The sequence below is a fragment of the Rhinopithecus roxellana genome, chromosome 19 (genome assembly GCF_007565055.1).
Source record: "Rhinopithecus roxellana isolate Shanxi Qingling chromosome 19, ASM756505v1, whole genome shotgun sequence".
Classification (NCBI taxonomy): Eukaryota; Metazoa; Chordata; class Mammalia; order Primates; family Cercopithecidae; genus Rhinopithecus; species Rhinopithecus roxellana.
In genome coordinates, this window is record NC_044567.1 from 70677017 (window position 1) to 70691824 (window position 14808).

The window sequence follows — 14808 nt, forward strand, 5'->3', positions numbered from 1 at the left end:
GTTCTTGACAGTAGCTGACCTGGGCACAATGGTTTTGGCACCCATTGAGTGGAAAGTTAGCTCAACTTTAATTTTTCAGTCAGGATTGTGTAGGCCAAGTCTGTTGAGATATCTGTGGTGCTGGCTATTGTTTCTGCTGTTAATCATTGAACCTTTTCAATTAGGGCATGAACAAGATTACTTTTTTTCCTCACAAATTGATGTGGAGGGTCTGATGCTGTGGACTTCATCTTCAACATCGTCATGTTTTTATTAAAACATGTTTTAATAAAATCATGTTTTATTAAAATGGATTATCCATTTGTAAACTGCTGATTTCTTTTGGGGCATTGTCCTTATACACTTTTATGAAGCATCAATGATTCCACCATTTTTCCACCCGGACTTCACCATAAATTTAATATTTTTTATTGCTTCAATTTTGTAGAATACATGTTCATATAGGGACTCTCTTCAAACTGATTTCTTTTCCTGGTGCTTCAAGCTAGATCCTGTTCAGATATGTTATAGCAAGTTAGAACAAATTTATTTTGGTGCAAACATTTATTTTATATTTTTTAGAGACAGGTGTCTCACTGTGCTGCCCAGGCTGGTCTTGAACTCCTGGGCTCAAGTGATTTGCCTATCTCAGCCTCCCAAAGTGCTAGGATTACAGGTATGGGCCACCATGCTTGGCCTTGTGCAAAAAAAAAAAAATTGGAAATCCTTGCATAGAATATGCATATTATTTATAATATTATTCGTAATAGGCATATGTAATATGTTACCCTTCCCACAAACCCCATTAATCCCTTCTCTGATCTTTATTGATTTGGGTACCTCTTACAATCCGTCTTGCATTGTTCATGTTTATGTCTATCTCCTTCAAAAGTATAAACTGGGCCTCCTAGACTCACTTTGCTTTCACCTTGAGGCATGTCTTACACATTATTTTTGTGTCCACACCCACAAATCCAATCCTAAAAGCACTGAAATTGGAAAGGATTACATCGCGTCTAGCATGGAGGCTGGCGCCTGTAATCCCAGGACTTTGGGGGACTGAGGTGGGAAGATTGCCTGAAGTCAGTTCTTTTTTATTTTGTTTGTTTTTAGACAGAGTCTCACTCTGTCACCCAGGCTGGAGTGCAGTAGTGCTCACTGCAACCTCCGCCTCCTGGGTTCAAGCGATTCTCCTGCCTCAGCCTCCCCAGTAGCTAGGATTACAGGTGCCTGCCACCATGGCTGGCTAATTTTTGTGCTTTTAGTACAGACGGGGTTTCACCCTGTTGGCCAGGCTGGTCTCGAACTCCTGACCTCAGGTGATTTGCCCACCTTGGCTTCCCAAAATGCTGCAGCGCCTGGCGGAAGTCAGGAGTTCTTGATCAGCCTGGGCAACATAGTAGACCCTGTCTCTAAAAAACAAAAGAAAGGATTACTTTGTATATTGTACAGCAAAAGTTCTTTTTTTTTTTTTTTTTTTGAGGCGGAGTCTCGCTCTGTCGCCCGGACTGGAGTGCGGTGGCCAGATCTCAGCTCACTGCAAGCTCCGCCTCCCGGGTTTACGCCATTCTCCTGCCTCAGCCTCCCGAGTAGCTGGGACTACAGGCGCCCGCCACCTCGCCCAGCTAGTTTTTGTATTTTTAGTAGAGACGGGGTTTCACCGTGTTAGCCAGGATGGTCTCGATCTCCTGACCTCGTGATTCGCCCGTCTCGGCCTCCCAAAGTGCTGGGATTACAGGCTTGAGCCACCGCGCCCGGCCGCAAAAGTTCTTAAAATTGTTTTTAACATGCATCCCTTCCTTTAAGTTTCCACTCCCTATGTAAATTGCCTATCCCTCTTTCCCTCCTTTTTGAACTAGTATCCCCTCCAGCATGCTTCCAGGTCCGCTAGGGCATACACACACGCACATACATATACACATATGTGTGTATTTATATACTAAAATATATATAAACATTAATAATGCAAGATGGGGCAGGGTGCGGTGGCTCACGCCTATAATCCCAAAACTTTGGGAGGCCGAGGCGGGCGGATCAGGAGTTTGAGAGCAGCCTGGCCAACATGGTGAAACCCCGTCTCTACTAAAAATCTACTAAAAATACAAAAATTAGCCGGGCGTGGTGGCGGGCGCCTGTAATCTCAGCTACTTGGGAGGCTGAGGCAGGAGAATCGCTTGAACCTGGGAGGCGGAGGTTGCAGTGAGCTGAGATCGCACCGCTGCACTCCAGCCTGGGCAACAAGAGCAAAACTCCGTTTCAAAAAAAAAGCAAGATGGGCCGGGTGCGGTGGCTCAAGCCTGTAATCCCAGCACTTCGGGAGGCCGAGACGGGCGGATCACGAGGTCAGGAGATCGAGACCATCCTGGCTAACACGGTGAAACCCCGTCTCTACTAAAAGCTACAAAAAACTAGCCGGGCGAGGTGGCGGGCGCCTGTAGTCCCAGTTACCCGGGAGGCTGAGGCAGGAGAATGGCATGAACCCGGGAGGTGGAGCTTGCAGTGAGCTGAGATCCGGCCACAGCACTCCAGCCTGGGTGACAGAGCGAGACTTCGTCTCAAAAAAAAAAAAAAAAAAAGTAAGATGGATTGTAAGAGGTATATATATAAAATATATAATGTATATACTATATATAGTATATAATATATAATTATATTATATATTACATATAATTATATATTACATATTATATTATATATAATATACAGCAAAAGTTCTTAAATTGTTTTTAAAATGTATCTCTTATATAATATATAATATATAAAATTATATATAATATATAAATTTGTGAAATTATTATAATTATACTACTATATAATTATATAATATATACTAATATTATATATATATACTATATACTATATAATATATACTATATAATTATATAATATATACTATATAATTATATAATATATACTATATAATTATATAATATATACTATATAATTATATAATATATACTATATAATATAATTATATAATATATATAAAATATAATTATATTATATATTATATACATAAAATATAATTATATTATATATTATATACATAAAATATAATTTATATGTAATTATATATTATTATATATTATATATATAATGTAGGACTCCATTTCTTGGGGGCCCTGGAGGGGAGAAAGCCACAGCCATACACACACGTACACGCATGTATACAAAATGAATATATGCTCAGATATATACAATATATAAATGGGCAAATATAAAATCCCCTTGGTGCCAACGAATCCATTCATTCATTCATCAAATATTTGAGCGTCCACTTTGCCTAGAACCAAGTTATCTGTTGGGATGAGCAAGGCATAAGAGGTTCTAGCTCTCATAGAACTTAGAATTCTACTGGAGGAAGATGAGAACAAATACAAAATGTAAGCAGTGGAAGTGCTGTAAAAACAACACAGCTTCGTGGGAGTGATGCTTAGAATGCCCCTGGTGTTCCATTGGGTGTTCGGGCAGGGGGAATGGACTCGGAGGTGAACTATGAGCCGAGATTCGTTTTATAAACGGGAACACTGACACTTGGACCCTTGAAGGGCCTTGGTGGCCGGAAAACTGAAGGCAGGTTCCCATCCGTCTTGGCACCACTCTCCCGAATAGCAGTTTCAGGGAACTGCTGAAGCCATAACCAGCCGGTCCCAGAATCCAAGAGCACCTGCGCACGAGGACGCCGTCAGCTTGACGTCAGCGCGCCGGGCTCTGGCCCGCCCCCTGTGACACTAGCCCCGCCCCGCCCCGCCCCGCCCCGCATACCCGCGCGCTGCCGCGCATGCTCCGAGCCCCGCCCCCGTGCGTCACAGAATGGTCTCGGACACCCAGGCAGTCCCTGACGTGTCGGGGAGGAGCCGGTTGCGGAGGTACGCGGAGTGGAGCTCGGGGCTGCGGAGGGGAGCTGAGCCGAGCGGCTGGGCGGGCCTGGCCAGGCCAGCGGAGCGGAGACGTGGGTCGAGCGGCGGTGAACATGCGCTTTTGACACATTGGAGGTGAGCCTGCAGCGCGGGGCCGCTCCCTAAGGGGCTGCGCTGGGCCGGCGGCGCCGAGGCCTGCCCTTGGGGAGCCTTCTCGGCCCGGGGCCGTGTCTGAGGCTCTGCCGGGGCGGGCCGGGCCGGCTTCTGGGGCGGCCAGCCCGGGGACAACTGTTCCAACCGCTCTGTCCCCTCCCTTCCCTGGTCCGACGTGTGGTCCCCCAGGGGCGCCTGCAAGGGAACGATCCCGGTAGCCTCCGGAGGATGTGCCCCGTTCCGGGTGGGGTGAGGGCTGGCGGTGACGGAGGCCGGGACGTGGCACCGCGGGCTGGGGCGCTGGCGGCGCAAGGAGTGGCCCAGTCGGAGGTGGCAGCGGCGCGCCCAGCCCGCCTCCTCCTACCCCCTCCCCGAAATTCCTTCATTTGCGAGGGTGTCTTGGAGCGGGGTTGCATTTTGATCTCGCAGTGCCTCTCTCCCATGGGGGGCGAGAGCGCGAGCAGCCCACGTTGGGCTCGGATTGGCATTCCCCTGACTCCCGCCCAGAACTGCTAATCATCCTCCCCTGGAGTTCGGGAAAGTGTCACCAACTGGCTCGGGTTACCTGTGCTCCACTCTTTTCTAGCCGTAAGCCACGAGATGACCCTTTAAGTTTTGCAAAGCAGGTGAAAGTTCTATCCCTACTAATTATTACGTTCTATTTACGTAGCACCTTTACACGCTTCAGAACTCTCTATCTCTTTCGAACCGCATCACCTTGTGGTTGCAGCTGATTATGTTATCGCCATTTCGATGGAGAAATGGAGCTGGGATGGGGGTAATTGATTTATACTTAGGTTCAATCAACTGGTGAGTGGCTTAGCTTGGGTCATAATTTACATTTCTAGGCTCGGAGTTCTGGTTTCTTTTCATGGGATTTTTATACCCTTCTCAGCTAGAAAACAAGGCAGAAAATGTGACTTGCCAAAGATATGCCAGAAGCTGGTAGATTACTTAATTATTTTTGAGCAAACTCACCTAGGATAAAAACTGCTGCTCAGTCATGAGAAAAATCTTACTGTGAAGCTTGTTCAGGAGTTGCTGGTTAACATTTTGTCTGCTAAACTGTGTTGCTCTTAATATGCTTAAAAGACAGGGTAATGTCTTTGCTAAATCATGAAGTTGATGGGCACAATGCAGCGTTAAGTCATGGTCTGAAGAGAAGTAAAGGGAAACCAACTGAAATATCTCTTCTGAATTATTATTAAAATTATTGTTATTTAAAATTAGAGTGCATGAGAAACAAAACCTTTGGCCAGCCCTGGTTAGAGGTTGACTTGATCCAGATGGAAGTTGTTAAATCTTCTGAAACTGTAGTTCTTTTGATTTTTTTTAATTAAATAGATTGAAGTTGGATAAGGAGCTTAAAATAAGTAGGAACCTTAGTAAAACTTAGATCTTGCTTTCATGACATCTGCAAAACAACTTATTTTCATTGTAAACCATGCTGAGATAAATTTGGTTACTAAAGCTTAAAATTACTTCTGACGTAAGTTTCTGAGCACTCCATAAAGTAGAAAAAGAAGTCTGATAGAATCAAAGAGAGACCATGTTTATGATCAACTTCGAAGAGTTAAAAATTCTGTAAATGTCATCTTTGAGAGCAGTAGAATTTCAGTAAAAAGGCATGTATTACCAACATACCAACATGGAAGAGCTCTGAAAGAACTCTTCCAGCGTCATTAGTCCATCGTAGAACTGTTAACCAGAAACAATATTGAAAATAGATTTTCTTACCATTGTACACAGAGTAATTTCCTTGTAAATAAAAGGCATTTTGGACGGGCTGTTTTAAATTCAAATGAGTTGATTGTTGCTAGGTTTCTGAAGGTCATACATGGTATGATAATGCTTTACGTAAAAATTGTCATGCTTTTGAGACTCTGTCCATATTGAGACCTGGTATTAAATAAAGATGGGGTGGGGGTGGGCAGAGAATAATAATTTTTTTTTTTTTTGATGGAGTCTCCCTCTGCCGTCCAGGCTGGAGTGCAATGGCACGATCTTGGCTCACTGCAACCTCCACCTCCTGGGTTCAAGCGATTCTCCTGCCTCAGGTGCCCACCTGTCATTTGAGTATCTGCAGTGGTAGCAAATTTTATTATTTGTAAATAATCTGATTTTTGTTTTCATTTTTTTGGAGACAGGGTCTCATTTTGTCACCCAGGCTGGAGTGCAGTGGAACGATTACGGCTTACGGCAGCCTGAACTTCCCTAACTCAAGCGATCCTCCCATCTCAGTCTCACGAGTAGCTGGGACCACAGGTGCATGCCACCACACCCAGCTCATTTTTGTATTTTTGTTAGAGACGGGGTTTCAGCATGTTATCCAGGCTGGCTTGAACTTCTACGCTCAAGTGACATTCCCACCTCAGCCTCCCAAGTGCTGAGATCATATGCGTGAGCCACCATGCCTGGCCGGAATCTGATTTTTAGAAAGAGTAAATCTGATGGGTGAAAGTAGGGCGATAGAGCTGGATAATACCTGTTAGGAAGCAATAAAGATGAGGTGTGACTACAAAGTAAGAAGGTTTGCTTTGTTCTTTTTTTTTTCTTTTATTTGAGATGGAGTCTCGCCCTGTTGCCCAGGCTGGAGTGCAGTGGCACAGTCTGAGCTCACTGCAACCTCCTCCTCCTGGGTTCAAGCGTTTCTCCTGCCTCAGCCTCCTGAGTAGCTGGGATTACAGGTGCCTGCCACCACACCCAGCTAATTTTTTTTTTTTTTTTCACATTTTCAGTAGAGACGAGGTTTCACCATGTTGGCCAGGCTGGTCTCGAACTTCTAACCTCAAGTGATCCGCCTGATTTGCTACTGATGCATCTACTCACTACTTGGGTGACTTTGGGCAGGTTACTTACTCAGTGCCCCATTTCATTTCCTCACCTGTAAAATGGGGATAATCATTAAAATGAGCCAAAGTGCTGGGATTATCGGCATGAGCCACTGCGCCTGGCCTGCTTTGTTCGCCTGCTTTGTTCTTAATGTGGCTCATAAAGGCTATTCATAAAAACTTTTGGAAATGTTTTTCAGCAATGGTGATATCACTGGAATATGCATATAGCTTCTCGAAATGATCAATTTTAAATAATCATCTGCATGTTTTAAATTTTGAAGCCTGTTTACTTTGTGGTCATACTTGAAAGTTCTGCTATTGAACTACCAATTTTTATTTTTTTTAAATTTTTTTAATTTTAATTTTTTCTTTTTTCAGACAGAGTCTCGCTTCTGTTGCCCAGGCTGGAGTGCAGTGGCGCAATCTCGGCTTACTGCAAGCTCTGCCTCCTGGGTTCACGCCATTCTCCTGCCTCAGCCTCCCTAGTAGCTGGGACCACAGGTGCCTGCCACCACGCCTGGCTAATTTTTTTATTTTTAGTAGAAACAGGGTTTCACCATGTTAGCTAGGATGGTCTCGATCTCCTGACCTCGTGATCCACCCGCCTCGGCCTCCCACAGTGCTGGATTACAGGTGTGAGCCACCGCGCCTGGCCTGAACTACCAATTTTTATTTAACTTATTGAACATTTATGTTTTTACTATGTGCCAGGTTCTGTCCTAAGTACTTTACAAATATTAGCTCACTTCATAACCTCATTTTAATGATTATCCCCATTTTACAGGTGAGGAAATGAAATGGGGCACTGAGTAATTAAGTAACCTGCCCAAAGTCACCCAAGTAGTGAGTAGATGCATCAGTAGCAAATCAGAACTTCCAGGTGTGACTTCAAACTTGGGCAGTTTGGCTTCAGGGTCTGGGCTCTTAACTACTATGCTATGCTGCTCCTATGACTTATTCTTGGTTAAATGTTTTACGTTGGTTTGATCTGGAAGAGCTGATGGTCCTTTTAGTAAATTATATCCAACATAGTAACCTAATACTGTTAGAGGGGCCAATAAGTGGGTTGTGAAAATAGCCTGTTGATTAGAAAAGTTATGGTCAACATTCAATTCACGTAAGATTCAGCAAGAAAATAAAGAATGTGGCTGGGCGTGGTGGCTCACGCCTATAATGGCAGCACTTTGGGAGGTCGAGAAGGGCAGATCATGAGGTCAGGAGTTTAAGACTAGCCTGGCCAACATGGTGAAACCCTATCTCTACTAAAAATACAAAAATTGGCCAGGTGTGGTAGTGTGTGCCTGTAATCCCAGCTACTTAGGAGGCCGAAACAGGAGAATTGCTTGAATCCGGGAGTCGGAGGTTGCAGTGAACTGGGATTGCACCACTGCACTCCAGTCTGGGCAACAGAGTGAGACTCTGTCTCAAAAAAAAAAAAAAAAAAAAAAAGAAAATAAAGAATGAGTGTGAAGTAAAATAATTTTGCTAGAATTATTTGACACTGAATGTAAGTAGTTGGACAAAGAGGATGCAAGGGCCAGAAATTGATTCTCAAAAAGTTTCATGCAAAAGGCTATTTAAAACCTGAGTTATTAGGGGACACTCATGGAAAAGTTGGTGTTGTATTAGGAATATGTCCCTGTTCAAGAACCAAAAGTCAGAGACAAATGGATACTCGCAGTACATCCAGAGGGGTAAACAATGCTATTCCTCAGGGATCACTACTTAAGCGCCCTTCAAAGCATTAGCTGCTAGTAGGTCCTCTGATACTATGTAAATGGGTCAAAACCAACAAAAAATACCCCCACATGGAAATGATTTGAAGTGGACTCCTGAATAACATTTATAGATTCAAAACAATCCTAACTCTTTTTGTGGAAGAATTGGCTCCACATTTAAACACCTTCAAATAAATGATCGATGCCAAGGAAGGTATCTAACAGTCATTAGGAACTTTCCTAATGATACCGGTTCACAGACCACACTATTGGCAATATCATCAAATGCTGCACAGTAACAGAAAGAGTACTGAAAACTCAAAATAAAACTGATCCAGCCGGTCAATCAAATGTTCAGTACAGAAGCAGCACTAGGCATTCAGCCCCAGAAAGGCAGATAGGTAATCTAGGGGCAATACAAAGCATGACAAAATATTTCAGGGACTGAGATGGCTGCCAAATCATTATAAGCTAAAAAGGCAAGAAGTAATCATTTTGGGAAGATCAAGGCTGACAGGTATTATCATCAAAGGCTACAAAACCAGAGGGGCATAAAAAACGAGAATACAATTTTGTTCACCAAATCCTGGAAGCTTCCAAGAGAGCAGCATATGGGACTTAGGGCAAAGCTAAGACCAAAAACAGGAAGTTCATCAATGGCTACACAGTCATGGAACTTATCCCAGTTGCCTCAAATAAGATAAAAGCAATACATTACAAATTTTAGAGTTGAAATCATTAACTTACAAAATGCTTTATATAAGGATCAGGACTTTCTTGTGTTGCTTTTTTTATTTTCCTGAGCTTTTAAATTGCTCTTTTTCTTAGTGACAGTAGAGTAACACGTCTTCACTACAACCTTAAATATATCTAGCATTTTACTCGTGCTCTATGCTATCTGTTCTGTGGGATTCCTTGTTTTTCTCGGTGTTGTCCATCTGTCTGAAGCATTCTATGGGCCAGATGGACTGGGCTTCATCCTGGGACTTCTCATTGCAGCCCTAGGTTGGAGCCTGTCTTTCCTGCATCCCATGCTGTCCAGGTCATGATTTTCTCCCTTCTTTTGTACTTGTCTCAGGAAATGTGTAGGAGGTAGCCCTGCTGACTTTTTTTTTTTTTTTTTTTTTTTTAAGTCTTTGTCTAGTACCTCCTGAGTTCTTGTATAAGAAAAAATCTCATTTCCTGAATTGTCTGTTTCCTCTCAGTAGGTCCTAAAATTTTCTTATTCATGCTACTGGATTTTCTTATTTATCAGATGGCTCTTGGTTGTCCATTTGTATTTCAGGGCCGGATGATGATGATTTGAGGTAGCTAGTGTGCAGTGGTTATCTCTAAGGTTCTTCCCAGAAATCCCATCAGCTCCCTGTTCTTCGATGTGGAGGCTGTACTGAGCCTATGTCAGTGACTGAATGTGGCTGCCCATGTATCAGATTAATACTTTTGTCTAACTGATAATGATGAATTTTCTCATATTGATTTAATATATGGTGGTACATTGTGAGGTAGAAGTAAACTACCCACACATCTTTTTGCTCACTCCATTCCTGAAATAGGAATTCAGATGTTAATAAAGTGGTACTTTGAAAGTCAAGAGGGAATATTGAAAGGATGATTATAAATCAGTTCAGATATTTATTTATTTATTTATTTATTTATTTATTTAAGAGACAGGGTCTTGCTGTGTTACCCAGGCTGGAGTGCAGTGGCACAGTCATGGCTCACTGCAGCCTCAAAATCATGGCTTACTGCAGCCTCACTGCTTCTGGGCTCAAGCAGTCCTCCTGCCTCAGCCTCCCGCCTCCCAATGTGTTGGGATTATAGGCATGAGCCACCGTGCCCAGCCTCAATTCAAATTATTTATTGAACTTCCACTGTGTTCTGTGTTTGATGACGCAGAGAGATTTAACCGTTCATTCTTTTAAAAATAATTTTCCTTTTTTTTTTTTGCTAAACCTTCCTGAGTGGCTTGTGCTAGATAAACTCGAAGTTCTCTGCATCTCCAGGTTTTTATTAATTTACTTTTTTTTTTTTTGAGATGGAGTCTTGCTCTGTCACCCAGGCTGGAGTGCAGTGGCGCAATCTTGGCTTACTGCAAGCTCTGCCTCCCGGGTTTACGCCATTCTCTTGCCTCAGCCTCTTGAGTAGCTAGGACTACAGGCACCTGCCACCACGCCCGGCTAATGTTTTGTATTTTTAGTAGAGACGGGGTTTCACCATGTTAGCCAGGATGGTCTCAAATTCCTGACCTCGTGATCCGGCCGCCTCGGCCTCCCAAAGTGCTGGGATTATAGGCGTGAGCCACTGCATCCTGCCTATTAATGTACTTTTAAAGCTGGTTTTGAGTTCTTGCTGCCCAGTATGGAATAGGTTGAATGAATTATGGTTTTATTCAGTAAATATTGAGTATCCAGTATTGTGCAGGCATTGGGCTGAAACGGAAATAAGTAAACCAGCCTAACAGGCGACACAAAGGTATAAGCAAATGCATTGCTCTGTGGTAATTGTATCAGTGAAAGCATGTGTGGGGTACAGAGGTAGCAAAGAATGCAGGAGATTTTAATGCTGTCCAATGGAGGGCAAGAAAACCTCTCTGGAAAAGATGACAATTAGGTTTTAAGGATAAATAGAAGTTTTCCTATTTAGGGGATCCACTCCAGGTAGAGAAAACCTGGAGTAGCTTTCCAGACCTGAAAGAGCATGGTGTGTTAAGACAGTTTCGAACAGTATGGCCAGAATATAGAGTGGGATGTGTGGGGAGGGAGTGCTAGGAGACGGTAGGCATGCCTCTAGAGTGGGCCTGGCAATCAGTTGGGAGTTTTAAGTAGCCAGTCCAAATGTAAGTTAATTAAATTGCTTTTTTCCCCCCTCTCTGAATGCCTTGGGAGAAGAACCAGGATGAAAGAGAGATCATTGAAGTTGGAGATGAGTGGACTTTTGGAAGGAAGCTTTGGAAGTTTTTAGAAATTTGATAATAGTAAATTATTGGGACTGTGGTGCCTGATTTTCTAGTAGGGTCACCTGGTATCAAATGTTCCAAGCAGATATTTTGAAGCAATTGTACCCCTGGGAAGGGCATGCATGCGGTGGCAGCATCTCTGACAATAAGCTTGCTTCTGTCTCCCGATTCCCAGAAGACCACGTGGCCTTAAACCGACGCTACACCTCTGTGCAGGGTGATTCTGTGGGCCCAAGTCACCCAGCACCTATGCTGCAACTGATAGTGCCTCCTGTTGCTTTGTATCAAAGGACTTTTGTCATGATCTCATTCACAATACTAGCGGTCCCTGAGAGTGGAGCTGTGAAGTGATTGACGTGCCTGAGTTGGAAGAGAGTTAGCCACTGGATCGCTCATGTTTTACTCCCTCCAGAATGCTGCAGTTCAGTGTTGTCCCAGATTTTATGCTTTTGCTTAGATTTCTCTGTTCGCTAATTTGTTAACAGTTTGTCCTTAATATTTCACAGGCTTTCTTGATCATGGATGGTGAAGATATACCAGATTTTTCAAGTTTAAAGGAGGAAACTGCTTATTGGAAGGAACTTTCCTTGAAGTATAAGCAAAGGTAATGTTGGAAAGCACAGTAAAAGTAGGAGAGGGCGTTTGGAATACACCATGTCTTGTTTGTGCATTTTTCTTTTTAACATAAAGCTAAATTTAGAATTGCAGATTTAGGATTCTAGGATTGAGATTCTAGAAACAGTCACCACATTGGTTATATTTAAATAGTGTAAACATGCCATAAGTCTTTATATTGTTCAAATTATTAAAATAGTAGGAAAACTGTCATTTATGATTTCTTCCGGTCGTTTGCCTCCTTTATGCTTTTTAGTAGACCGGGCCCTCTTTGGTGTGCTTTGGGGCACTGATTCTGCCTCATCATTTTGGTCATTTGGAGATTCTGATAAACTGTCTAGGGCTCCACAGAACAGACTTTACGTTCTCCTCAGGCAAGCATGATCAGTGTCTGGAGCCAGCAAAGCTTTGAGGGAGCGGGAGGAGCTTCAGGGGTATGGAACGTTTTATAAAATTTCAGTTATTTGGTTGGAAGAACTTTTAGGTAACAACCTTTTAAGCACCAAAACTTGTCTCAAATTTCTTTTTTAAAAATGGGATCTTTCTAAATAAAATATTGATACATTTTCCTATTTTGGTTAACAGAGTTTACTAAGTCTTATCAAACCTTTTACTGCCCTTTCATTATTGTTACCGAAGTCAGTTATTCTGTTGTGCCAGTGGATATGAAAGGTGTGTATCTATGGCAGGGTTCTTAATCTTTTTCTGTGTCATAGATGTCTTAATAGGCTGGGGTAGCCTATGGACTCAGCATAATATTTTTAAATGCATAGAATAATAGAATTACAAAGAAAATCAATTATATTGAAAAAAGTTATCTAAATATTAAACTAATTTGTGGCATAGTAATAGGTACTTCTCTATTAATGCATTAAATAAAAAAAGATACAGAAGTGAATGTAATAACTACCTAATTTTGAAATAGTCATGAGAATAAATGTATTTAGAGAGATATGCAGCAATTCTATGGTGATGTGAATATGATGTCTGTTGAATATCGTAGAAGGAAATGCCAAATTTGTTACTTTAATGAAAGCAAAAATGCATTTTTCTCGCATCTGAGTTCTGTGGTGGAAGAAGCTAATAGTATTGAGCCATGTAGCCTTACTTTTCTTAAATATTATAATCACTAACTTGTGGCTCCTTTTTGGGCTTGTCATTTTCATTGAACCCTGAATATATACAGTAAGAGATGCAAAACAGATTGTCTTTATATTTTATGACAGCATTAGCATTCAAGCAAAAATTATCGAATTGCTATAGAATCACCTCCAAGACAATCCTTGTGGTTCCTAGTGTAACTCGTCTTTCCCACTTTGTTTCTGATTAGCTTCCAGGAAGCTCGGGATGAGCTAGTTGAATTCCAGGAAGGAAGCAGAGAATTAGAAGCAGAGTTGGAGGCACAATTAGTACAGGCTGAACAAAGAAATAGAGACTTACAGGCTGATAACCAAAGACTGAAATATGAAGTGGAGGCATTAAAGGTAACTGCAGCGATAGACGCTGGTGTCTAATGTGTTGGGTTTTATTAAAATGAGAAATATATTTTTCAGGTGCTTAAGAGAAGCAGGTGACAAAAAATAGTTTGAAAAAAAGGCTTAAAGTGAAATTTTGAATAAAATGTTTTCTTTCATGGAACCAGGGGAAAAGATGGTTTAGAGTTTAGGAGTTCACTTTGAAACTTTGTAGCTGTCACTTTTCTAGCTATAATGTTCCTAGCTATATTATTATAGTTCCTATAATTTTCAAAAGCTACCTGATTATTTGTTTTGACAGATAGATTGCGTCATTCTGCTGTATGTATATAATTATATTGATAGGGAATATGCATTTATTTCATTATTGTTCATAGCCCTTTCAGTTTTGGAGTTCAGTTTGGGTTAAAAATTTCCCTTCTAAAAGGAATTTTTCAGGAGCAAAAGGATTAACTCCTTTCTCTGCCCTTCACCATCTGCTGTAGCCACGTGCTTGAGGGTGTTTAGTGTCTGGGCAGTGGGTGGGTTTGGGGAAGGTTGGGTGGGCAGGTAAAAGGTAGGGAATTTGAACTCTGTGCTTACCCTGGGCCGCGTTTAGCCTGAAAACCCAGAGGTTTCCTCAACAAGTTTGGGGATTTTGAGGCAAGGGTTTTTTATATTACTTCTTTTCAGAGACATTGTTACTGGGTTTCTTTCTGAGAGGAGAATGGTAGACAGAATTTAACACGAGTTTAGGTACTTAGAATGAATGTGTCATTTAGTTGTTTTTAAAATAATTGTTACAAGAGTGTGGGTAAATTCCTCGGGTTCCCCCCCACCCTTTTAACTTGAGTTACCTCTTTATTAAAGAGGACTGTATATTAATGACATGTACTTTCCTATACTGATGCCTTCAGGAGAAGCTAGAGCATCAATATGCACAGAGTTATAAGCAGGTCTCAGTGTTAGAAGATGATTTAAGTCAGACTCGGGCCATTAAGGAGCAGTTGCATAAGTATGTGAGAGAGCTGGAGCAGGCCAACGACGACCTGGAGCGAGCCAAAAGGTAAACGAATGACTGCATTTTGTTAGAAAAAACCACGTTGGTAATTAGTGATTAAAATCTTTATTAGGCTCTTCCCCTAGATCTTAGTCCCAGAACATTTGCGACTGGTGTTTCATGTCACCTGTAACTCATCGGATGGAAAGGAACCCCAAATCCTCATCTCCCAGATAATG

The 14808-nt window shown here is 42.1% G+C and overlaps 1 protein-coding gene across 8 annotated transcripts in view; it reads left to right on the plus strand.

Annotated features, from left to right (window-relative positions):
• Positions 1–14808, plus strand: part of NDEL1 (nudE neurodevelopment protein 1 like 1) — a 73688-nt gene that overhangs the window by 19433 nt on the left and 39447 nt on the right. For 6 of the 8 annotated variants that reach the window (XR_004055071.1, XM_030923666.1, XM_030923662.1 and 3 more), the window contains exons 1-4: positions 3781–3974; positions 12007–12104; positions 13446–13599; positions 14487–14635. Coding sequence is in view for 7 of the 8 variants with exons in the window: in XM_030923666.1 (XP_030779526.1) it covers positions 12019–12104; positions 13446–13599; positions 14487–14635 (389 nt within the window). In the remaining variant the exon portion in view is untranslated. Of the gene's footprint in view, positions 1–3780; positions 3975–12006; positions 12105–13445; positions 13600–14486; positions 14636–14808 lie in introns of those variants that run through there. The other 2 variants (XM_030923663.1, XM_030923664.1) reach the window with 1 other exon arrangement.